We start from the raw sequence: 26,339 nt of genomic DNA, 5'->3' as shown, positions 1-26,339 counted from the left end.
ATTACTTCAATATAAGGCTCTGATGCGAGGTCAGTAGAAGCTTCTGATGGGAGGTCTAATGGAAAATCTAAGAATACTCTTCGTTAATAATTATTTGGAGTAATTATTATGAACTCTGTACTAATGATAAAATGGTGAACAAGATATAGACCTGTCACCTATGGTGGTTACTTGTCAAACAGGTCTAATAAATCTATTTTCAAGAAGACCAATCCCAAAGGATAAGCCAGCTTCGCTGATATGGAAAATAAAGAGGGCAGAAACAGAGCCCAGGACTTGAAGTAAACATAGCCAACCTCTAAGCAAGAGAATTGTAAATCCTCACCCTAAAGGCCAATTTACCTCAGTTCCTTTTACCCCATACATCATGTTCAACTTTCAACAGAAACTTACCATACTAAAAGGTGAAAAACACAGTTTGAAGAGACAGAGCAAGTATCAGAACTAGACTCATATACAGTAGAGATTTAGAAATGATCAGACCAGGAGTCAAAATGATAGTGATTAAAGTGCAAAGGGCTCTAATGTAGTCATCTATTTATTCTTCTACTTTATCTCAGTCATACTATGTATGGTATTTAAAATAGTTTTGTTCATATAATATCATGTTCACCTTTATAGTGTTTTCAATATAATAAAATATGCTTACCTCTATATTGTTTCAAATTATTTTCTTGTTTAATTTATGAAACTCTCCCCCAGATGACATCTTGGGTTTTTTTATTCTTACAAAAAGATGTAGCTTTAATTTGCAAGGCATACTGAAACATGGATGATAAATTCTACTCATCATTCTCATCATTCATTTATTTCAGTGGTTTATATTTTATTTTACTTTTTAAAATTGTATTTATTGTTCGCCGTGCTGGGTCTTTGTTGCTGTGCGCAGGCTTTCTCTAGTTTTGGCGAGCAGGGGCTACTCTTCGTTGTGATGCGCGGGCTTCTCATTGCGATGGCTTCTCTTGTTGTGGAGCACGGGCTCTAGGCGTGCGGGTTTCAGTAGTTGCTGCACGTGGGCTCAGTAGTTGTGGCTCGCGGGCTGTACAGCACAGGCTCAGTAGTTGTGGCCCACAAGCTTAGTGGCTCCGCGGCATGTGGGATCTTCCCGGACCAGGGATCGAACCCGTTTCCCCTGCAATGGCAGGCGGATTCTTAACCACTGCACCAGCAGGGAAGTTCCAGGTTATATTTTAAAACTTCATATTTCTATATCGGATATTTGATAGTTCTGAGAATACAGAGGTGAAAAAAGAGAATGCCAAACCTATTCTTCTGGAGAGTTCAGTTTGGAAGAGATAAAAGATATAAAAACAGTAATCATGCTAAATTATTTCAATTAAGTTTCCTATTACAATGACAGATAGGGAAAAGGGGATTCTCTCACCAGAATCTGGAATGAGGCATCTCAAGAAGGGGAGAAAGCACATGGACTCCATAAAGTGGCCAAGAAACATCTAAAGACAGACTTCCCATTGGAAGCAGCATATGTGGATGTCGTTCCTTAGGAGTAGAGTGTAGAACGAGATGACGACCGAAAGCTCATGAGGACCTTCAACTTTTAAGAGTGAGAAAGAGAAGGAGAGTCTGAAGAGGGCACAAAGCTGGAGTAGCCAGTGCACTTAGGAGTCAAGCAGGGAAAAATGATCTTCAGAAAGCACCAAAGAAGAAAACAAAGAGCTTGAGAATTACAGAGGATGGAAGTTAAATAATTATTTATATGTGATATGGGTTTCTGCATTGAGTCTAGATTCTGCCAGGACACACGTGTGATGCTGGGGAATCACTTAACTTCCCTGAGCCTCAGTTTCCTCAAATACAAAGTACGGAAAATATTCCTAGAGTTGTATTGAATATTAGACCAACCAGAACATTTAAGAGCACTTAGCAGAGTATCATCCACAGAGTGAGGGCTAAACAGGTAGTGTGTTGTTTCCTATATTTTTCATATAGGTCTAAATGGGAATAATGAATTCTCCTCCCCCTCTCTCTGTCACTGACTGCAGAACAATGACAGCCTAAAAAACAGAACTGGGAGAAAGTGTGTCATCAATTGTATGTAATTTTACATACAATAATATACATATATGGTACCTATATATGAATACATAGTATAAAATATACCATATATCTATCTGCTGATTCTGATGCATGGCACAATTCCCCTTCCCCTCTGTTTTCCTGGATCCCATTCTTTCACTAAAATATCACAATCATTCAGTTCCACCCAGTGTAGAAATCCATAGTGTACTTTCCCCATTCACTCTGCATTAAGCTGTACTGCCCATTCATACCGCTGTTTCCTTCTCCATTAGGGTTTCTGGCTGTCAATTTCCCCTTAAGACTACAAAGCCACCAATGGAAAGCAGAAGCTGAGTGAAAGTTCCAGGTTTGTCAGAAACTCTCATATGACTCCACGCTCTCCGCCTGCCAAGCACTGCAGGTCCAGACTGTCCAGACTCCCAGAGAAACACAGTAAATAGATGGCACCCTGCCCAACACTGAACAGTGGTGGAGAATCCAGGAGCTCACCTGTGCCTCTATTTGCACACTTCCACGTGCTGACTGCACTAGGAGGAACTCACCTGGTTCAGGACTCTTATTTGCTCAAAAAGCCCAAAGCGCAGGAAACATGGAGTTGAAAGGCAGCAGCAGCTTGAGAACTTGGAAGGAGAACAGAGATGTTTAAAGCGTTCACTGGAACAGCGGCAGGTCCTCAGGACATGGAAGAACACAGATCAGCTGCACCGAGGCAAGTGTTCTGCAGAACATTCCTTTTCAGAGAAGAAAAGAATGAGGTGCATGCGATAGCACAGAGTTCTCCCATAAGGATGTGGCCACTAGCAGTGTCCCCAGCACTGATACCACAGCAGCCTGTGGAGTCTTGGAAGGGACGAGGGTTTCCTCAGTGCCAGCTGCAAACTTGTTTTGTCCTTAGGACCCAGCAAGTAGTCACAGAGCAGGGAAGGATATTCCTGGGGACAATGCAATCCAAGGAATTTCTTACATTCCACCATGATGTCTTTGCCCCTTTGAAAGACAAACAAAATAAAACATGCTTGAATAGAAGGGACACAGGCAGGGATTTTAATATATTTAGCAACAACTGGGGTAGAGCCTTTCCAGCAGGGCAGGTATCAGTAACATGCACACTGGAAGGTCACAATTTCTAAAAGCAACAAAGAGCTAAGTGGAAATTCATTTATTTAATTTAGGCACTTTGGAAAGAGGACACTGATGGATCAATCATCTTTCTATCCTTTCCAGTTGGTGCATACAGCACTGAGTAGGTACTTTTAAAGTCAGAAGGACATTTAAAGTACATTTAGAGGTTTGGGAAACTTCCTAAGGATTAGGGTCCTAACACAAGCAGAAACCATTCCTATATTACTGCTAAAAATATCATTTTATTAACAAATGATTTTTTAAATAATATTTTTATTTCAATTCTTCAGTATTATGATGTTTTAATGGGCTGAGGCTAGAAATTTAAATAAAGACAACTATACAAGGCCATGAGGGTGACTCTGGAGTTCAAGCCAGACTCTCCCTGCTAAGGAGCCCATTAAAAACCTTCACTGCTTCTGTCTAAGAAGCGCGTATGCTCTTCCGTCTTGGTCATACATAAGGCCTCTTCGGTACCCACATCTTAACCAACAGTTGGAACAATAAAGAGTAGAGATTCTTATTTGGACTCTATCAGTAAACAAATGGATGTCCAGCCTGGACTGTAGCTGAGAAATGGAGGTGTCTTCATTGAGATTGAGAACAGCAGGCTGACCTGAGGAGGTCTCCTGGGAAATCAGTGAGGTCCTTGTTGACTGGAAACAAACGACAACATAAGAGCTGGGAGTTCGGTTTTTTGGGAGGACTTACTGAGGACTATAGCCTGGAGGACAGCCTCTCAGTCAGCTCTGACGAACGGCTCCAAGGACAGAATGGGGATGTCAGTATATATGTGATTGTGGTGAAGAGGATACGTGCAATCAAGGACACATCTTGGGAGAAGGTTGCTGCTAGTCATGAGGAGCATTTGTCACTATTAATGCTTTTAGTGCTTTTCTAAGTATGAGAAGTTGCAAAAAATTGAATTGATAGAATTTTCTCAGGAAATTATCTAACTACCTGCAGGCCTATTCTGTCAGTTTTCCCAGAGCAGAGAGTGCCCCATTCCTGATCTCTACCCTGAACTCCTGTCAGGGCGTGTTGGGGTAAGGGACTGCTGTGGCTAATGACTTTATTCTTGTAGAACCAGATGGTGAGTGACTTTTTAGTTGTCATCCTGAAGGAGAAACGTCAGAGTTCACATGGCTAGAAATTGTTAGGTGTTTTTTTTTTTTTCTTAAACTCACAAGAAAACTCAAGCGTTAAAAATACGTAGATTCCAGGGGTCAGCTCTTCTAGGGTTAATAAAGTTATTTTACCATATTTCATTGAAGAAATCACTCACGAAATCTTACACTTGGCAGTGCGTGGCTTGTGTGATCTCAGTTCCCTCACCGGGGATTGAATCGGGGCCACGGCAGTGAGAGTGCCGGATCGCAACCACTAGGCCACTAGGAAACTTCCTTTTTTTTCAATAGGCAGAAAAATCTATTCCCTTCTAACTACTTAATAGTGATTTTGTCTATTTTGATTAGAACTTAAAGTCAGTTCAGTGGACTCAGACCACACCTCATGTAGCCCTACAAAACCACGGACAGTAACCCTTTGGCATCTTAAGTGGAATAAGGGTCCTTTGTCATCTCACTGTCCTCTGTCTGCTTATTTCGTTGGTTCCTAAATATCATGTTCATGTGCAGTCTTCACTTTCTTTAATGGGTGCTTTCAGACAAATCATTGTAAGCACCCTAAGGTTTGCCCTTGTATCTTGGGTACATTTGGAACAGTTCATTCGTCCAGATTTATATTTCTCTCCAGTTGTATAAGTGAATTGGATCCAATAGGGTTATTGAGAGTGTTGAGTTAATTTCTTTTTCTATTTTCTGGCTGTGCCATGGGACGTGCGAGATCTTAGTTCCCCGACCAGGGATCGAACCTGTGCCCCCAGAAGTGGAAGCTCGGTGTCTTAACTACTAGACTGCCAAGGAAGTCGCTAAATTTTAAAGAACTTAGAAAGTGGCTAGTCCATTAGTAGCAAGCAATAAAATTCAGTTCTTACTTTTTAATATCACGATTCCTATTAACCAGATAAGATCAGGATCTTTTGGAATCATCTAATTCCCTTCCTTTAATTCTAGTTTTCTTAAAGTACCCTTCTCATTGCCTGAATGCATTTATCACCTAGACGGATGCTCAGCAAGACGGATCTTGCTGATCCTCCCAGACAGGGTTAGTGTTCGAGCAACTGGGGTTCTGGTTGCCAGTCACTTGTGAGCTGGTGGGTGTGACTTCTTCCTTCTCTCCTCAAAACTGATCATTCATGGATTAAATGAAAGAAAAATGAGGGAGCTGGTCTTGCGAAGCTGAAGGCCGTCAACTGACCCAGGACTTGGTCTTTTCTGAGCTTCTGGCAGAAGCAACCATGTTCCTGTCTTTCTGTTTTTCACATTGGCCTCATCCTTCTCCTCTGACGTAGCCTCCTCTCCAACTGTGCTGCACTCAAGTTAGCTAAATTAGAATCCGGCATTGTGTCGGGGGAAATCACTTCCCTTCTTTCACATTCATGACATTCAGACTCACATTTGTTTTCTTTATGCCCACAAGACAGCTGTCGACTTTTACTTTCTAGGACAGTTGCAGTGATAAACAAAAAATCTAAAGTTTGAAAATGATAGAGACTGGAGCCCCTTTGCCTTTCTTTACCTCCCTTTATTGTTCTTACCTCATCATGAATTAGAACTAATGCAGGAGCAGCGAGACAAATCTTGTCCAATAAGTCACTAAGTGAATATAAGTTACAAAAACTTTAAATGAAAAATTACACACAAGTAAAGGAAAGAAGGTGATTTCTCTCTGACCTAATCCTGGGCCTCGCTGCCCTGCATTCTCAGAGGGAGACAGAGACAGAGGAAGGGAGAAGCCCACTGGCATCAACTGACTGAATGAACAACTGAACCTCACTGGTTTCTGTGACATAAGCTTTAACGAGAGACAACACCGTCGCTGAATTCTCTGCCCCCAGCTCAGAAACTTTGAGCATAACAAGCGTTGACTAGTTTTAGTAAAAGAGTTGAATAATAAAATTTGTATTTGGCAAAATAAAAATTATGTGTCTACTCAGGGTAAAATGATTAGAATTGGGTAACTCCTCCACCACCTTAGAGAAAACACACTTTTGCTCTCAGCATCTGAGGGCTGCTGACACTTCTGATACCTGAGGACATGGGTCAGGAGGGGAGGAGGTCACCACTGAGGACTAGGGTCCTTCACACAAACACTCCAGGGGCAAGGGTGAGGGTCCTGGAAGATGAATTATTTTCCCAACAAATAAACAAGCCCCTCCACAGATAGGAGATTGTAAAGTCCTCGGGATGTGGTGAGCCTGCCCTCAGGGTGGGAGTCCAGGTTAGGAAGGGGACTCTGTCACTCTAGAGGAGAGGGTGTGACTAGATGTGATCTCTCCCTTGTGACTGAGGTGCTGCTGGGGAAATACAATTGTCTTGGAATTAGGATCTCCACACCCATATTCTCCTGAAAAGAACCAGGATTCCTGGTGGGGGTACTGGCCCAGCCTGTGGAGGACTATAGGTCTCCAGTAAGAAAATGGTGGAAAGAAAGGACAATATCTATAATAGTCCTCACCTCGTGGTCCCCTGAAGCATGACCACATGGACGTGAAGGAACATGTTCTAGAAGGAAAGGAAACATGGGAGAAGCTCATGGACTCATAATAATCAGCCTCTTCTCTAAATCAAACACTAAACAAAACCCATCTTTTGTTTCAAAGAGCTTATGCCAGAGTGATCTGGTAAATCCCTAAGCAAATACAGAAAGCATACGGCTGAGAGAGCCTGCCTTCCTAGGTAAACTAAGAGGTAAAAATGGAACCTAAGATCAGGGCTAAAAATTTGTTCCTGGAACAGAGAAGACCAACATTTATGCATGAAAGAGATATAGAATGTGCGTATTTACAAACCTACATCACTTCTGACTTTAAGACGAAAACTTTTCTCATTTGATTAATAAATATCCATTTGGATGGGCACATCTGAAATTACTGGGAAAATTAAACTTCTTGCAAAATTAATAGTTTAGAATGATGACATCTTCATAGACCATACTGAGAAGATATAAGTGAAAATCAAAAAAAGGAAGTAAAAGTGTATAGAAATGTTTAGAAAATGAAAATTACTGTGTTCCCTATTTAATGGCCTTGCTTAGAAAGAATGTCATCACAGAACCTACCGCCAAGGTTCCCCCGGACGCCCGTCTCAGCCAGGCCGGCAGCAGCCTCATTTGCCCCATGGCCTTCGTGCTCTCTCTACTGACCGCCCTGGTGGTGTTCAGCTACGGCCCTGGTGGATCTCTGGGCTGCGACCTGTCTCAGAACCACGTGCGGATTAGCAGGAAGAACTTCATGCTTCTGGGCCAGATGCGGAGAATCCCCCCTCGCTTCTGTCTGAAGGACAGAAAAGACTTCGGTTTCCCCCAGGACATGGTGGATGGCAGCCAGCTCCCGAAGGCCCAGGCCACCTCTGTCCTCCACGAGATGCTCCAGCAGGTCTTCTGCCTCTTCCACACAGAGCGCTCCCCTGCCGCCTGGGACACCTCCCTCCTGGACAAACTCCGCACTGGACTCCATCAGCAGCTGGAGGACCTGGACGCCTGCTTGGTGCAGGCGATGGGAGATGAAGAAACTGCCCTGGGAGTGACGGGCCCTACACTGGCCGTGAAGAGGTACTTCCAGGGAATCCACCTCTACCTGAAAGAGAAGAAATACAGTGACTGTGCCTGGGAAATTGTCAGAGTGGAAATCATGAGATCCTTGTCTTCATCAACCAACTTGCAAGAAAGGATAAGAATTATGCATGGAGACCTGGGGTCACCTTGAAATGATTCTCATTGACTAAGATGCCCTATCACCCTTGCACACATGTCTTTAGTCATTTCAGAAGGCTCTTATTTCAACTTTAATCACAGAATTTATTGTATTAATTCAGCTACTACTTTGTCAGTAGTGATAAGCAAGTATATGTTAAAATTATTCAGCTTCAGGGCATCAGTCCCTAAGCAATGACTACCCTGTTATTTATTTATTCTGTTTATTTGTTTATTTATTTATTTATGTATCTTACTTTTATATTTTCATATCAATATATTTATACTTACATTGTATTAAAATTTAGAAAATATTCACCTTTCCATTTCATTAAATTTGCATTTTGTTTTATTTATTAAATTCTTATGAGAGAAAACTTCTTGAGTTTTTTAAGTTCTGAAACCTACATTCTTATCTTTTTCTGTGTAAATTTATTTCAGACTAGTATTGGTCCATTTTGTCCTTTGGAACAGTCCTACCACTTTCATTTCAGGAAATGCTTGTCAAAAGGTGGCATTCCATGGAATTGAGGGAAGTCCTGGAAATTATGGAGAATGGTTAGTCCTGATGTCATAGGTGTAACTGATTTATACCACCAGGAAAGAGTGGTCGGTGCAAATACCTGTGGGAAGGAGTCATCTCCTCGAGGGAAGCTGGTGACATATGGTGTTGACTGGCCAATCCTGGCACCTTCCTCTCACCTTCTCCCCGGTCCTGCTTTACTGAACCATTCATCCCTTACACATAACTTCAGACCCTCCACCTCACTGACCAGCTACACAGCTGCTCTGGTTCTGTGCAGGTTTCCAGCTTCAAGGTTTCTGTTAGAGTGAAAGCCACAGGAAGAGCGCACAAGTGAAAGGAGAGTTCTAGGATTTTCAAAACCTCTATGAGAAGGAGCCAGGGTTCATGGCACTGGATCCCAGCTCTGCTATTAATAGCAGTGTGACCTTGACAAATAACACAAACACTAAGCTCCCTAGTTTCCTCATCTTTAATATGCGGACAGTAGTAGTATTTTTTCATAGGATTATTCTCAGGATACAGTGAGTAAATATACACAAGAGGCATAAAAGTGTGTCTGTCAGAAATAATCAGGACTGTTAGAGTCACAGAGTGGCTACCATCGGGGAGGAGAAGGAGAGCTGCTCTGAGGTAGCAACTGGAAAGCAACATAAGAAACATGCTAGGTCCTGGGCAAAATCTATTACGTTTAACTTGGGTGCTAGTTTCACAGTGTATTCAGTGTGTGAAATTTCCCTGTGCTGCATGTTGAAGATACTTGCAATTTCTGTGTATTACACTTCTTTTTTTTCAAAACAATAAATTTATTTATTTATTTACATTTTATTTTTGGCTGCATTGGGTCTTTGTTGCGGCGAGTGGGGGCTACTCTTCCTTGCGGTGCGCAGGCTTCTCATTGCGGTGGCTTCTCTTGTCACGAAGCATGGACTCTAGGCACGCGGGCTTCAGTAGTTGTGGCACACTGGCTTAGTTGCTCCGCGGCTTGTGGGATCTTCCCGGACCACGGCTTGAACTCGTGTCCCCTGCATTGGCAGGCGGATTCTTAACCACTCTGCCACCAGGGAAGTCCTTGTGTATTCTACTTCTGAAAGATATTCTGGGAATTAGTAAAAATTCTTTGAGAAAGAAGGATCAGTAGAAAATACTTGGATCTACTTTAAAAATGAATAATATGGAAATAACAGAGACCTCAAATAATGCAAAAAGTCACAAACATTTTTCATTGATAACGTTTGTTGCTTCTTTAGTATGAGAAAGGCACAAAATAGCTTCTGAACTCTTTCATTTTGGGGGCTTTCAGCAGCAACGCAGAAGCAGGAAGAAAAAAGCAGGAGCTATGAAAGGTAAGGTTCTGCTCTCTAATCCTGGGCTCTCCCGGGTTTGATCTTAGTTCTCTTCTCCATACAGTCCCAGGTCTATAATTGCTGGCAATGTCACCTCCTAGAGCCTGTACTCTCAGAAAATAATGGCCCCCCAGAGGAGAGACTCAGAGCTAGAAAGCAAAGAAGTCAGGACCTGGGACACTTCTAACCCAGGCTCTGCTCGTCCATGTGAAAGCTGGGCCATGGCGCTTACCCATCAAGTGACAGTGTGAGACGTGGTGGAACAATGACTGTTTTGGGGGCAAAATTTTGGGTAATGACTCAGACAACTTAACCTCCCTAAGTTTCATAGTCTGTGTCTGGGAGAGTCCCAGGATTGTTGTGATGATTGCCTGGGGCAATGTGTGTGAAAGAGCTTTGAAATGACACCGCTCTACACACATGGACCTTACTATTAGTGTCATTGAACCTCTGACCTCGAATTCTAGTTCCTGGGCATTAATCTTGAAAGAATCTCTTCCCAGTAGAACAGTCTGCTCAGCATGTTCCACTCTCTCTCTCTTTGCTTCCACTCTCCCTAGACACACCCAGGCTCCTATTTTTGGTTTGCAGAGCTCACCTGAAAGGCACTCATGTGACACCAGCCCCACCCTCTCTTCAGAAAGGTGATTCATATCTTCTGTCATCTCAGGCATCCCTCTTGCTAGCTGGCCCTGTGGAATTCCAGGGTCCTAGTCCAGCAAGAGGTTGACACGAGGGAGTCCCACTGGGAACAGATTATGGAAGGAAGCCTTGGGGTAAGGCATCTTCTGAAAACAAAATGGTCTCTCTCAAAAACAGCAAAGTTCATTCTTCACAAGTAAATCGTTTCTTCTAAAAAAGAGTGTTTTCTTTTGTCTCTGCTGCATTCGGGGGAAGGATGCAGTAGCCCAGGAACTGGGTTTAGGGAAAGGAAGAGGTTCTCCAGTTCTGATTGAGAGCTGACTTTGAGTGTTTGAGGCAGAGGAAGGTTAGGGAGAGAGTCTGACAGTGGCCTTGCACACCCTCTACCATCTCAGCCACCTTCATTTGTGTCATGATGAATACAGCCCTTCACAAAGCAAATACAAAAGCATAGGAATTTGACAAATGCTGAGGGGCTTTACAAATTGAGAAAATCCATTAAAGAACGAGTCTCAGGAACTGGACTTCCCAGTCCTTCCCCTTCTCCATCATGATACTGATCTGTAAACAGCCGTGGGTTGGAATGTTCCGGGTTACACAGGCACATAGATTCCCAAATGTCCCAATCAGCCTCTAGGAACAGAGACAAGAAACTTCACATATTCCCCAAAACAGCACTGGAATTTGGCATTCCTGAGGTCTCAAGTTCAGAAGGAAATGGAACAAACCAGAGGACCCCAAATATTTTGATGGAGAATAACTTTCATCTAACTCCAAGGCCTTCTTGCGTCCTGATGAAGGCTGGGCAAAGCAGCTCAGCTCCCCAGTTCTCAATTTAGCCTTAATGAAAGTGTACAGCTGAGGACTTTTCGCCTTTCCTTTCTCATGGGACAGGCCCTGGAGCAGCAGGGATGCAGAACTCCTGGCCATGTTTGTGGTTGAGCAAGCAGGGACAAGAGGAGGCCAAAGGGGAGGCAGAGCAGTATAGGGTCGTAGCAAACCTGGGAGTGGAACTGCATAGTCTTATCAGGCTTAGGAAAGAGATCTCCATCTACATCAGGTACCGTAGCACTCAGCTCACTCTCCAGCTACACTTCTTATTCCCACCCAGTAACCTGCACACTGTTAGGGACATCATTGGTCCTCAGAGTTGTTAATAAAAGCGATAAGTGTAATAAGCTGAACATAGTTGTGTCAGTAAAAGTGTTTGAAAATGACAGTCTTGCTGCATCTTCTCTTGTGGGTTACTCTTGTCTTCTCAGGTGACCAGTAAATTCGTTAGCTCGGCATCTCCTTAGTCTTCCTTCGGCTTCATGCATGACTTAGGGCAATTGTTTTCTTTCTCCTACAGTACAGTTTTCTCAGCTTTAGAATAGGGATAATGAGACTACTATATTCCATTCAACATACCATCGCATGTTATATGCTCTATATCATGAGAATATAACAAGTCATAAACTTATCTTAAGTGAGCAGATTATTTTAAGCACCAGGGACATATTAAACAAAGCAATGATAGTTGTTATAGTGACAGGTATGCACAAAGGAGTAAAAGCCATCATTTCATGTCCACTCAAAAGATACATAGTTTTTTAAGATTTTTTTTTTGATGTGGACAATTTTTAAAGTCTTTCTTGAATTTGTTACAATATTGCTTGTTTTTTTTTTTATGTTTGGGTTTTGTGGCCCTGAGGCATGTGGGATCTTAGTTCCCCTACAAGGGATCGAACTCACGCCCCCTGCATTGGAAGGAGAAGTCTTAACCGCTGGACCGCCAGGGAAGTCCCCAGAAGATATTGATATAATGCCATATTTGTGCCTTACTGAGCTCATAATTTTGTTATGCAAAAATTCTACCTCTGTGAATTAAAATAGGATCATCTTTTTAAGTATTGTGCAAAGCATACAAACACATTTTTAAATGCTACGAGCAAATGCAATATTCTCACAGATGTACCAAACACTAGATTGCAAATACCCATGGATCTCTAGTGGGCATCAAAACAAGATGCAGTCAGTGCATTGGCACAGAAGATATTTATCAATATTAAGTAGAAAGTAATATATTAAATTTAAATTTACATCATGCTGAAATTAAAAGCATTTTGATGCAGATTACAAATTTTTATGCAATTTATCCATATAAGATGACATTTTGAAGTAGTGAATAAAACTCTCCAATGAAAAACCCTGATTATATATATAAAGCTGAATGCTTTATCGATGAAGCCTTAAGGGTCTTCTAAGACCCTTGCTTAAAACAAATGAGAGGAAAAAAATATCTTGAAAATTGCGATTAATTTCTTAACATACTTACTAGGTCATAAGATATTGCCAATAAGCTACATCTTACTGAGGTTAGAGATCAACGTGAAGCAGCCTTGGCTGACATGTGCGAAGCATCAGATACTTGTTATTATACCCGCCATTTTAAAGTCTGACGCTCATCTGGTCTCCCTGTCACCACCGTCCTCTGCTTTTCTGCCCCTCCTTCTCTCCTTCCTTTGTTGACTCCACACTCTCATCTTAGGGAATTGGTGTTCCTCAACGATCTATGCTAGTCCCACACTTCATCCTCTCTGCACATATAGTCTCAACCTCCCAAATAGTTCCAAACGTCCTCTCTATGACTGTTGACTTCCATATGCATGTCTTTACCCAGGGTCACATCTCCAAACAAATGTCATTAGCTCCAAACCCTCATATTTACCTGCTACCCTAGATAATCTCCACACATGGCCAAACTTGACCAGCATGTAATTACCTGGCAAACTCCTGCAGACCCCTGGGATGCCAGCTTACCAACTGCTCTTGCAGATGCTTTCCCTGATCCATGCAAGCCCACATACTCTCAAGAACCTGTACTTTCCCTGTCACAGCATTAGCATTCCTTTCATTGAACACCTAGTTACCCATATCCCCACCAGACTGCAAGCTCTGTGACAGCAGGCAATGTGTCTACTATTTTCATTGCACCTGGCACCCACCACAGTGCCAACAATACAAGGGATAGTCACACTTCTTTGTTGAAGTTTAAATTCCATGATTCTATAATGTATTTCACAGTTTTTTGATCATGCAACTGCTGAAACTGAATCAGCAACCATTAGACATGCTTTCTCCAAGAAAGAACAAGTAAAAGAGAATAGCTCCAGCTGCTATAACCTGTCATAATGCCTTGTGCATCTCCCTCATAACCTAGAAAGGGTTTCAAGAGAATTTTTTACTCTTTAAGGCCTGTCTTCTCTGACAGAGTGCTCCATTAAGAAAGTAATATCTTTGTTTTGTCTACCAATATATTAAAAAACACAAGTAAAATCCTGAAAGCAGAGATACTTCAAAATATTTTAAGAACCAATGAAATGAATAAAACGATTTATGTTCCTTTTGGATTTTAATGCAGATTAAAGGTTTAAGGACACTCTGATTTTCTTTAAGAGTATGAGTTAAACCTAACACTTAAAATATACCTTTTGCACCCCCAAAGCAAATGAAAAGAAGACACAAGGCTGACCATATCATAATATGAAGAATAAATTTGGTAAATATAACAATCATCATAGAGAAATAAATTCTAATTATTACAAATTAAAAATAAATTTTCTCCCCATTCAAAAGTATTGTTCCACTTACTGTTGAAAAACAATGTGCTGAGGAGACTCGATGCATTTACAACTGAATCAGAAGAAAAGTCATTGAAGGGAGTGAATATGGACGCGCTAGAGGCCACCTCTAAGCAGAGACGACTCCATTGTAGAAGATTGGGTCCAGGTCTCCTTTTCCCACTCCTGGGTTCTCTGAGGTTGAACATACAGGGAAAGCACACTCTGATTTTCACGCCTTAACTTCCACTCTCATATTGTCCTGGGCACAGCAGCTGTGGACTTTCTTTTCAGATCGAGCCTGGTCCTTTGGAAGTTCTTCAAAGTCAGGCTGGAGTCCTCATTGCCCAGCAGGGTCTTTTCCTCTCCATCTCCTGCACCAAACTAGTCTCCACATCTGCCCACTGTTGATCAAGCCCACTGAGGAATTTCAGCTCTTTGTGCTGAAGACGATGGAGAAGTGCTGTATCGTCTCATGGAGAATGAGGCGGCCTGAGCGTTTGGGAACTGGCTGTCAGCCAGCTGGTGCTGATGGAACCTGAAAACCTTCTTGTCCTTCAGGCAGGAAAACAAAGAAGATTCTCCCTGTTAGGGGCAGGACTGTGAGGGTCTCCTGCTTTGGCAGGCTGTGGTTCTGGGCCAGGCGACAGCTAAGGGTGCAGACAGGGCTGGAGAACATCATCCTGGGTGTCCTCAGTGAGGAGGGTGGCAGGCCCCGGTGAGCCTGGTGATGCAGGTGTCTGGCTGTGGGAGCCTGTATCCAGCTGCTGTGGGTACCTGCCTGCAAAGGAGATTCTTAAATAAGCCATTTATGGGCAACATAGAATGTCACAACTTCAATTCTTTTATTACACTGGAAATTAAACACATTCCTGGAACATGAAAGAGTATCAATCCAATAGGATGTATTCATCTAAATGAGACCCAAGGTTGAAATAAAAACCTGAGTCTCAATATATCTCTTTTTCAGTTCTAATACGAATACTTAGAGGTTTGACCCTGTACTCTGTTTTGCCACTTCTTAAATTGCACCAAAATACAACTAGCCTCACCTCTCTGCATTCTCCTCTAAAGGGACTCATACATCAGATTTAAATTCTTCCACATTTCTTTACAGGACCATAGCTCACATTTTCTGAAAGTTTACAGATAATGGTGACAAAAAAATGAACAGCAAGGGTGAATTCATGCAGTTCTCTTCATTCCGTCACCAGAAATGTTCTGACTGCGTATATATGTGACAATGTGCTTGGCAATGTGGATTCCAGGAAAGTGAGGCAGGGATGGTGACTGCCCTCCAGGGAGCAGGGAGGACAGACTTTAGAGGCAGGATTAGGATGAAGGAAGCACCACGTGCTCAGTGCAGCTGAGGGCCAGTGCTCAGAGCTGATGAAGAGGAGGGCCTGGGAGCAGCAGAAGGCTCCACTCTGACAAAAATCTGGGGCTCCTGAATTTAAATGACATCAGATTTTCATTTCCTCTTTTAAAAAATGGAGACACCGTTAGTTGTGGTCACACAAGACATTGCCGAGATCAAATAAAATAAAGTTTGCAAAGTACAGGCTGAGAATTTGAACAGAGTGAATGATAGAAGGCTTTTGTATTAATATAACAAATGGTAACCTGTATAGTCCACCCTCAGCCCAGCCAAGAGAAGCTCTGACTACAGGTTCCTTAATACTCAGGGGTCTGCATGTTGAGGCCCCCAAATGCAAACTCTAGGAGAGGGATTGCCTGCAGGCCTGCGAAGGAGTAGAGACCTAGTCTCCACCCTTAGAGCAGTGCCCCGTACATTAAGGAGAGAAATCCTACGGCACCTGAGGCTCTTTGCAGCATCTAAGAAAGTGTTTTGACCTCCTCCCTACAAGAAAAAAAAAAAAAAGCCTGCTCTGTGACTAGTATAAATGAGATAAATAGTCCTTTTCCTCACCTTATTTTGTTTCAGACCACCTCTGGTGTTAATTTTTAAGACACAGATTAAATTATACTTTAAAAACAAACACATAACCTCAGAGAAAAAGATCAGATTTGTGGTTACCATAGCCAAGGGGGTGTGAGTTGAGAAAATCAGATGAAGGCAGTCAAAAGGGTTTTTTCTTCCTTTAAAAAAAGACATTAAAATAATGTTGTAGAGACCAGGAAAATGGTAAGAAATATATATATGGGGGAGAGATGATGAGAATTAAAGCATTCCTAGATTTTCAGCCATGGAACAGCACAATACTCTAATTCAAAAGCTATTTCCTGGGTTAGCATTAGGGCAACGTTAAGCTAGTACTTCTCTTAAGCACGAATGGTAAGAAGGCACCAAATCTAAGTCATCAAGATAAAGGATGTTTTAATGCAACATTTTAAAATGAAAATTAATACCAAAATATGCACGAGGAACAAAATATAAAAATTTTAAGTAAAGAAATGAAGCTGACCTCCATTTGCATGGCCCTGACAGTCTTACAAAGTAAGCCTTCATGATGTAAATGAAATCTGGGCAAATTCCACTTAGTGTATAAAATTCCTACTAAAGAAAAATGAAAAAGTCTGACCTGCTAAACGTCCTCAATTGCTTGTACACACCAACTCTTCTTTCTAACCTTATAGTCAAGGTGAGGTCCTGGGAAAGACATTTCAGGAACATGAGTTAAAAATCAGTTAAGACTATCACGGGGTCATTAGAAATTGTCAAACATGGTAATTCCCTCAATTAAAAACGAGCAAAAAAGTAATCTTGACAATATTAATGAGTTGGCTTCCATTAAAGATAGAAAAGTAAAACTATATTAAATACTTGGGGCTTCGCCGGTGGCGCAGTGGTTAAGAATCCGCCTGCCAACTCAGGGTTCGAGCCCTGAGTTCGAGCCCTGACACGGGTTCGAGCCCTGGTCTAGGAAGATCCCACATGCCGTGGAGCAACCAAGTCCATGTGCTGCTACTACTGAGCCTGTGCTCTGGAACCCGCGAGCCACGACCACTGAAGCCTGCGCACCTGGAGCCTGTGCTCCTCAACAAGAGAAGCCACCACAATGAGAAGCCTGCACACCGCAATGAAGACTGAACCCAGCCTAAAATAAATAAACCCAGCCTAAAATAAATAAACAAATAATTAATTATATTAAATACTTTAGTATAAAGACAATATAGTTTAAATAAAGTTTAATAAAATGCTATATTTTAATATGAAAATATATTTTAATATTCTATGCTTAATATTGAAAATACTTTAACATAAATTTATAAAAATATCAAACATTTATTTAATTTAAATATGATATGAATTAAGTTAAATATAAAATTAATTTTAAAATGTAAAAAATAAAAGGCTGTGAGTTTTTTTTAATATTCCTACTTCTCAGATACTCAATACTTTCTCCCTCACTTTAACGCTGTATCCTTGAAAGACTCCATGAAGTCCCAGAGAATCTACAGGGGCGCTCAGCTCCCGCGTCCTCGGCCCCGGTGGTGGCCGCGCGCCGACTCACCCCTCAGGGCGTCCCCAACACCGTCCTGTCGTCCCATCGCCGCCGCCGCCTTCCCCTTTCTCTGGGCCTTCGCTGTCTCGCGCCAGAAACCAGCCCGAATCTAAAAAATCGGCTCCCCTTTCTCTGCGGCTGGGAAGCGCTCTGATTTCCCACCTCAGACCGCTCAGAAAAAGGCTTCTTTCCCAAAAATTGCCTCGCTCAAGTTTCTGTGAGAAAATAAAGCGCAGAACTCAGGGGAAGCCTGAAAATGCAAGGTTCTTGTTCCCAGCCACACAAAAATGTCTCTGGCGAGGCCGCGACAAGGCTTCCTCTTCAACGCTCAGCACCGAGAAAACCAAGGTGTTTCGCGTATGCTGATTATTAAAGCAGCCTCAGGGACTACTTTTCGCCCTGTCTCTCGAGCTGCAGGAGACAGCTGCAGACGGCAAACTCAACAGTCGGCGTTTCCCCAACAAACCCTGCGCCCTCTACCGGCCACCTAGGGAAGGACGCTGTCCACAGTTCCAGGGAAGGAAGCTTCCCACTCATTAATTGTTTGGCGGTGCCCACGCCTCTCCTGGCGGCCGTCTAGTGAATCACTCTTTCTTAATGGCCCAGATCTATTTGCTAGTGGCAGGAGTGCTGCTCTGCTCTATCCCTGCTTACTCTCTTGGCTGGAACTTGCCTAGAAGCCATAGCCAGGAAAACAAGGACGTCTTCCAACATCTGGAACAGTTGCAAAGGATCCCCTCTCAGTGGTGCCTAAAGGACAGAACCGACTTCAAATTTCCTTGGAAAAGAGAGAATATCACCCCAATCCAGGTGACTCAAGGCACCTGTCACCACCATCTGATGCTCCAGCAGGTCTTCAACCTCTTCACCACAGAGGACAGCCGTGCTGCCTGGAACAACACCCTCCTCGATAAACTTCTCTCTAGCCTTCATCTGAGGCTGCACCGACTGGAACAGATGAAAAAAGACAATCTGGATTGTCGAGATTTGGGACGTGCTGCCCGGGAGTATTTCCATGGAATCCATGTCTATCTGAAGGCAAAGGAATACAGCCCCTGTGCCTGGGAGGTTGTCAGAGTGGAAATTAAAAGGTGCCTTTCCCTTATGTAAGAATCCTCAAAGAAATGTCAACAAATACAGAATATTTTTTATACTCGTGACACGTCTCATTCAATTACATTAGTGTTCAAGTCCAAAGCAATCTCGACTTGTGTTTCCTCACAGGCTGAAAAATGTCTGAAAAGAAAATCATGATTTTAAAAAAGGTTTTGACAGAACACAATCTCTTTTCTTGTATAAATAATTTTATAACGTAATTTAAAAGATCACTTTAAGTTTTGGGAGAGGTATTTCCTATTTTCAACACATGAAGTATAGAAAGGTTTTTTGGATAGTGTGGTGTTAAAGATATTTGTCGGTTAAGTTAATGCTGACTGCTGTAACGGGTAAAGAGAATGCTGTCAGGAATTTGATCATAATAGAATCTTATCTTTCCCTGGTATAAGAACACAAGGCAGGCATTCCTGATCAGATGGATGTTCTAAGTTGCTCTCCAAAGAGTGATTCGGGGACATGGGTACCCCCTGTTTTGTGGATTTTTCCATCATCAACAGGTGACTGCAAATTTTTCTGCAGTATTTGAGTCTATTCCACTCAGTGGTAAAGGGAAAAAGTCCGGTGCATCCCATGGGACGTTTTCAAGGGCCAGGACTATACAGGGCAAGAGCCCTTCTGCTCACATTACATGGCCTGGATTTATCCTCGTGGAAATCTCACTGCAAAGAAGTTGGGAAATTATTGGATGATTAATAGACGAGGAGACAAGTTCACTGCATAAGACCACTTTTCATCTTTACACTATTTGTCCTAATGAAGTTCTGGGTGGGGTGGAGGGGAACAACTAATGTTCTTGCTTGCACACACTTCATTAAAAAACAATCTGACCCACAGAGAAAGAGAAATATCATTTATATGTGGAATCTAAAAAAAATGATACAAATGAACTTATTTACAATACAGAAACGGTCCAGTTCTGGTGAAAGCCTGCTTCAGGTCTCACACTGCAGAGTTCTCCTTGTATCATCATACAGCAGGAGAGGGAGGCATTTATCTCTGACCTCGTTGATAAGGGCACTAATTCCATCGTGAGGCCTCCATCTTCACACCCTAATCAAGTCCCAAAGGGCCCGCCACCTGATACCATCACTTTGGGGGTTAGGACTTCCAAATATGAATTTTGTGGGGACGGAAACATTCAGACCAGAAAGGGCATTGAAGGCTACATGTCTTGGCATCCAGAAGAGAGAATATATTCATGTAAATAAAGAAGAATGAGCCATTTACCAGGCCAAAAGAGCAGACCGAGGACTCAGAATCCAAACTCTTGATTTCAAACCTGCAGTAATGCTTTAATTATTATGTGTCAAAATTTGGAAATCAAACTGAAATGGACCCCATCGTCCCTTGAAAGGGAATGAAGACACAGGAGGAAAAGGATCATTCATCAGTCTTTGTGAGGAGTCTCCAAAGAATCTCAGGATATAGGTAGTCATTGCCACATCCGTAAAGACCCACCGAAGAGTAACGTGGTTAATGGTCTGGTCGCTGTGACCTGTGTGAATCAGGGAGACTTTGAGTTCAGATACATGGCTCTGTATGTGACATCAAGCTGGTTATTTTCTGTCATGACCTAGTAGAGGACAAATTAGCGACGAGGCCATCCTCCTGAGTTTAATAGAGTGCCGGGCAACGGCTGAAAATTGTGCTGCTCTTACAACTTGAATCCCCAGAGCCATAGGCACCTTAAAGGAAAGAGAATCCTAGTGGTTTTAGCAACAAACTCAGTAGGCATGAGTGATACCAGTAGGAGTAGAGTGGGAATACCAGCCACTGTCTATTATAATCCCAGCAAATACGACCGTGATAAAGGAAAATAGCTTGGTCATTCGTAACTGCCTTCCAGTGGGAGGAGACCATCTGAGAAACTGCTTTCGTTAAAAGTACCTGTTCGGGCTTCCCTGGTGGCGCAGTGGTTGAGAGTCCGCCTGCCGATGCAGGGGACACGGGTTCGTGCCCCGGTCTGGGAAGATCCCTCATGCCGCAGAGCGGCTGGGCCCGTGAGCCGTGGCCGCTGAGCCTGCGTGTCCGGAGCCTGTGCTCCGCAATGTGAGAGGCCAAAACAGTGAGAGGCCCACGTACCGCAAAAAAAAAAAAAAAAAAAAAACAATTACCTGTTGCGTGATTACACTGGGCCTGGTGCCGAGGATACCACAGAGAATACGACAGAGTCCAGTCGCTACAGAGCTGATTTGCCACAGATAGTCACATACCTATTATTTATTGAAAGATCGGTATTAGAGGGGGCTGAGGCCACAGAACATCCACTGCAAAATAAAAGAATTCATGATCAGAGTTGAAAGTGAATTCTTTCCATGATACCAATCAACATTTATCCAGTTCTCAATTAATTACAAAGATGGTTTTCTTTCGTTTGAAAAGAATAGGCTTGGATTGGAACCTCTGACAGTCCTTTGGGGAATCTGAAATTCAATGCAAAAATACAGAGAAAGATTCAAATCGATGATGATTCCTAAGTCATCTGGGAGCAGATCGCTCCCACGGGTGCAAACAGTAGTTGTTAGGGGTGCGAACAAATCTTAGCTACTACAATGGTGGGTGGCACTCCAAAGCTCAACCCTATCCAACCCTATCCTTTGTATTCATTTTTCTCTTTGGGTTTTCTTGTGTATGAGACGAGAGGCATTGACATTGAGTGCATGGAAGATACACAATATGCAGGATCAGTGCTACAAGCCATGGTGGCTTGATGTTTCATTACAGGACTTTCTCTCCATCATATGATTGAACTCAAAGTCATAATGTGAGAGGTGCCCTCTGCTTACTTATGAGGTGTCCTTGTCTGTCTTGTGGATTTTGCTTATGTTTGAGCCTCAGTGTGATGTGGGCATCGGGAATTAAGCACAAATAGGTTGTATTTTATTATTTAATTCTAAACAAGTTATCTAGGAGATCAATAATCATGTCTAGTCCTAAAGAGAAAAAGTTGTTGACAATATCTAGAGGACTATCTAGCAGCTAGTGAAGTTAGAAATCATTTTATGATATGAATCAAAACTAAGAATTACTTAAAAATAAATGTTAAGAAAATCATTTAAATTTTCAATGGTTTTAGCAGTTTTGATAGATTTTTAAATATATCTATACATTGGTATTCTTATGAAGTATTTGTATAAATTTTTATTGAATATGTAATTTGATACATTCCTATTTATTAAGTAAATGTATTACATTAAAAGTCATTCTGCACACTTAACCAAAATGTTAAATTAATTGCAGTAGCTTTTACAGCTAATTTTTAGCCTAAATATTTTTGTCATACTCACCACTGCTTTGAATAAAAAGAAAAAACTTTTCACTTTCTTTTTCTATTTATAAAGTAGAGATATGCATGGAGTACATACCGATGTACACAGTATATCTGTGTATCAAAATTTCATAGGGGGGCCGTATGGAAAAAAAATATCTAGAAAGGTTCTGTGGGCAGGAGAAGGGGAGGCAAGGATGAAAAACAGTGGTTGAGAAACGCTGCCCTAACCTATCTGGAGAGTGCAAAATGAAAAGCAAAAACAGAAGTAGAAAGTAAGAGGGAACATTCAGAAAATGGAAACCAATTCGCTCCCATTTAAGACCCAGGCCTGAAGGAAGGTCTTCAGAGAACCTAGAGAGCAGGGTTCACAGAGTCCCCACCTCAGCCAGGCCAGCAGCATCTGCAGGGTCCCAGATGTCCCCAAACTTGTCCTTACTCCTGGCCCTGGTGCTGCTCAGCTGCAACTCTAACTGCTCTCTGGGCTGCGACCTGCCTCAGACCCACAGCCTGGCTAACACGAGGGCCCTGATGCTCCTGCGACAGATGAGGAGAATCTCCCCCTTCTCCTGCCTGAAGGACAGAAATGACTTTGGATTCCCCCAGGAGGCGTTTGGAGGCAACCAGTTCCAGAAGGCTCAAGCCATCGCTGTCGTCCATGAGATGATCCAGCAGACCTTCCAGCTCTTCAGCACAGAGGGCTCGGCTGCCGCTTGGGATGAGACCCTCCTGGACAAGTTCTGCACTGCACTTTATCAGCAGCTCACTGACCTGCAAGCCTGTCTGATGCAGGAGGCGGGGCTGGAAGGGACTCCCCTGCTGAAGGAGGACTCCATCCTGGCTGTGAGGAAATACTTCCACAGAATCACTGTCTATCTGCAAGAGAAGAAGTACAGCCCTTGTGCCTGGGAGATTGTCAGAGCAGAAGTCATGAGATCCTTCTCTTCATCAACGAACTTGTAAGAAAGACTCAGGAGGAAGGAATGACACACACCTGGTTCAACACCGAAATGATTCTCACTGCCTAACAAGACCATACTTCCACCTGTGCTGCCATGTCAAAGACTCTCATTTCTGCTCTCATCATGCCCTGAATTGAATTAATTTGTCCAGTGTTTTCAGGAATATTAAGCAACATGATGTTCTACTCTACAGGCACTCGTCCCTCATAGATGCCCATGTTGATCTATCTACTTACTTATCTACTTAAATATTTATTTATCTATTTTAATATTTATTTCACTATTTATAAAGATTTAAATTATTTTTATTTACATAATATTATGTGCATGTATACATTGTGGTTAAGAGAAAAATATATACTTTGTATTAACTCAGTTTATGAGTTTTCTTTGTGCATTAAATTCTTACTAGAGAAAACTTCCTGTTTTGTTTTTTTTCTTTAAAAAAGAAACACCAAGGGGCTTCCCTGGTGGCGCAGTGGTTCAGTCCGCCTGCCGATGCAGGGGACACAGGTTCGTGCCCCGGTCCGGGAAGATCCCACATGCCGCGGAGCGGCTGGGCCCGTGAGCCATGGCCGCTGAGCCTGCGCGTCCGGAGCCTGTGCTCCGCAATGGGAGAGGCGAAAACAGTGAGAGGCCCGCGTACCACTAAAAAAAAAAAGAGAGAAAGAAACACCAAGCCTGAATGTGCAACCTGATTAAAGAATGTATGTTACAATTCCTTGACCCATCATTACGATTTTCACGTTAGAAATAAAAATAGACTTCTTCTAGCCAGGTCGTGGGTTGCCCTCAGGACCTAGAGGTGAACATAGCTAATCCAATTCTGCTTTGGGTAACTCTGATTTTTTTTTTTTAAAGGAAAGTAACCTAAAAACAATAATCAGTTAATACAGGGACTTCCTTGGTGGTACAGTGTTTAAGACTCTGCTCTCCCAATACAGGGGGCCCGGATTCCATCCCTGGTCAGGGAACTAGATCCTGCATGCCACAAGTAAGAGCCCACATGCCGCAAACAACTAAAAGATCCTGAATGCTGCAACCAAAGATCCCGAATGCCGCGATGAAGATCCTGCACGCAGCAATGAAGATGCCGTGTGCCACAACTAACACCTGGCACAGCCAAATAAATAAATAAATAATTTTTAAAAATCAGTTAACTCACAATTAAATTTAATTATTTTTAAAATAGTACTAATTTGTAGTAGAAATTAATATCGGTTAAATTTAGTGCTACGGTGAGAAGGTGGGAAAATGGAATTCCCCCAGCAGAAGGTGGATCATGTCAGGCGAGGATATAGAAATTAAAGCAGTAGATATTACCTATAGTTAACTAGTAGACATTTCAGTGCAAATGTCCACTGGATACTGGAGATGGCAATTTAGAAGCAATTCCATGAAGTGTAAAGCATGGAACAGAAGAAGTGATCAAATAGGAGGAGAGTATCAAATGAGAAAAGGACTGAAAATTGAATCCTATGACCTTAACGTTAAAAGGGAGGGAAAGCAAGGGGAATGGCCATATGTTAACAGGACAAGAGAGAAAGGTGAGAAGACCATGTTTGAAAGACTGAAACTGCTTAGAAGATTCAATGCATTCATGAAAACGTAGATGGAAAGTTCTCCTACATTGGGAAAAGAGATGGCATTGGCCACTTAGTGACAGCTTGTTTGGTAGAATTAATCAGCAGAAACCATAGTGGAGAAGGTGGAAGGATGAATAAGAGAAAGGAATGACAATATACACAGAAAATAGGTTTGAGATATTTGCCGTCTGAATTGGAGGAGAGACATAGGGTGGAACCTAGAATGGATGTGGATTATTTTTTTTCTCTGCATTGTTTTCCTTTTTTGAACTATTTTTTGCTTCTGAAGAGATTTCATGGATTTGATGTACTGAAAACTCATATCAATGTTCAAGATTTGATTTACTTTAAATCCTGACATTTAATCACTTACAGTGATAATGTATCATTATTTTGATGAATATGATGTTGAATGTCAGTAAGCTGCTCTGCGCTTGAAACCATCCACGACAAGGGAAACAGATAGAACTGACCTTAGTGAGAGCTGATTTGCTGAAATTAATCAGCAGAACCCATTCTGGAGCAAGTGGAAGGGTAACAAGAGAAGAACTCCCATTGTCATTATTTCACCTGGGGAGTCACTTTACTTCTTTCACTCTCATCATAGTCAGATTTGCATTTGTTTTCCTTTTACCTAAGTACATCAAATGCGAGGACAGCTTTCCAAGAAAGTTGAATGGAGAAGCAAATCAATGATGTATTGCACATTATGGAAAATCATGGTATGGGCCCTTTATGTTTCCATTTTTGCTTCCCTCTTAAGATACTCAACTCAAGATGAAAAAGGAAGTAAATCAGTAGTAGCAAGACAAACCTTGCCCAGAAAAATACTAAATGAAAAAGAACGTATAACATTACAAAGACTCTGACACCAGGAAAGCAGAGAAGGCTAATTTTATCTAGCATCCTATGCCCTACATTTTCACCACCCTACGTCTTCACTGTGAGATGGAGAATGATGAACCAAGAGGCTCAGTAGAAATGTACTGAATCATCTAATGATGCTTAATAATTACTTCAATATAAGGCTCTGATGCGAGGTCAGTAGAAGCTTCTGATGGGAGGTCTAATGGAAAATCTAAGAATACTCTTCGTTAATAATTATTTGGAGTAATTATTATGAACTCTGTACTAATGATAAAATGGTGAACAAGATATAGACCTGTCACCTATGGTGGTTACTTGTCAAACAGGTCTAATAAATCTATTTTCAAGAAGACCAATCCCAAAGGATAAGCCAGCTTCGCTGATATGGAAAATAAAGAGGGCAGAAACAGAGCCCAGGACTTGAAGTAAACATAGCCAACCTCTAAGCAAGAGAATTGTAAATCCTCACCCTAAAGGCCAATTTACCTCAGTTCCTTTTACCCCATACATCATGTTCAACTTTCAACAGAAACTTACCATACTAAAAGGTGAAAAACACAGTTTGAAGAGACAGAGCAAGTATCAGAACTAGACTCATATACAGTAGAGATTTAGAAATGATCAGACCAGGAGTCAAAATGATAGTGATTAAAGTGCAAAGGGCTCTAATGTAGTCATCTATTTATTCTTCTACTTTATCTCAGTCATACTATGTATGGTATTTAAAATAGTTTTGTTCATATAATATCATGTTCACCTTTATAGTGTTTTCAATATAATAAAATATGCTTACCTCTATATTGTTTCAAATTATTTTCTTGTTTAATTTATGAAACTCTCCCCCAGATGACATCTTGGGTTTTTTTATTCTTACAAAAAGATGTAGCTTTAATTTGCAAGGCATACTGAAACATGGATGATAAATTCTACTCATCATTCTCATCATTCATTTATTTCAGTGGTTTATATTTTATTTTACTTTT

The 26,339-nt window shown here is 41.9% G+C and overlaps 3 protein-coding genes and 1 long non-coding RNA gene across 4 annotated transcripts; 3 read left to right on the top strand and 1 right to left on the bottom strand.

Moving 5' to 3' along the window:
- The first annotated feature begins 7,306 nt into the window (after positions 1-7,306).
- On the top strand, positions 7,307-7,990 carry LOC132523672 (interferon omega-1-like). Its single transcript, XM_060155140.1, has one exon. The coding sequence runs from the start codon at positions 7,307-7,309 to the stop codon at positions 7,988-7,990; it is 684 nt and encodes a 227-aa protein (XP_060011123.1).
- A 6,132-nt stretch (positions 7,991-14,122) lies between these two features.
- On the bottom strand, positions 14,123-17,688 carry LOC132522921 (uncharacterized). Its single transcript, XR_009541379.1, has 3 exons — positions 17,567-17,688; positions 16,634-16,701; positions 14,123-14,871 (listed from the first exon to the last, which is right to left on the bottom strand). It is a non-coding gene; the product is annotated as an uncharacterized LOC132522921 (long non-coding RNA).
- A 466-nt stretch (positions 17,689-18,154) lies between these two features.
- Positions 18,155-18,667, top strand: LOC132522920 (interferon alpha-13-like). Its single transcript, XM_060153488.1, has one exon. The coding sequence runs from the start codon at positions 18,155-18,157 to the stop codon at positions 18,665-18,667; it is 513 nt and encodes a 170-aa protein (XP_060009471.1).
- Positions 18,668-22,358: 3,691 nt separating this feature from the next.
- Positions 22,359-22,904, top strand: LOC132523673 (interferon alpha-1-like). The gene has a single exon (XM_060155141.1). The coding sequence runs from the start codon at positions 22,359-22,361 to the stop codon at positions 22,902-22,904; it is 546 nt and encodes a 181-aa protein (XP_060011124.1).
- The last annotated feature ends 3,435 nt before the right edge of the window (positions 22,905-26,339 follow it).

The sequence above is a fragment of the Lagenorhynchus albirostris genome, chromosome 7 (genome assembly GCF_949774975.1).
Source record: "Lagenorhynchus albirostris chromosome 7, mLagAlb1.1, whole genome shotgun sequence".
NCBI classification, from domain to species: domain Eukaryota; kingdom Metazoa; phylum Chordata; class Mammalia; order Artiodactyla; family Delphinidae; genus Lagenorhynchus; species Lagenorhynchus albirostris.
The sequence above is the reverse complement of the archived record's forward strand: the minus strand, read 5'-3'. Positions and strand labels throughout refer to the sequence as shown.

What these genes read in the sequence shown, in the direction of transcription:
- LOC132523673 (XM_060155141.1), top strand. Translation starts at nt 22,359, where the DNA reads ATGTCCCCAAACTTGTCCTTACTCCTGGCCCTGGTGCTGCTCAGCTGC.
- LOC132523672 (XM_060155140.1), top strand. Translation starts at nt 7,307, where the DNA reads ATGGCCTTGCTTAGAAAGAATGTCATCACAGAACCTACCGCCAAGGTT.
- LOC132522920 (XM_060153488.1), top strand. Translation starts at nt 18,155, where the DNA reads ATGGCCCAGATCTATTTGCTAGTGGCAGGAGTGCTGCTCTGCTCTATC.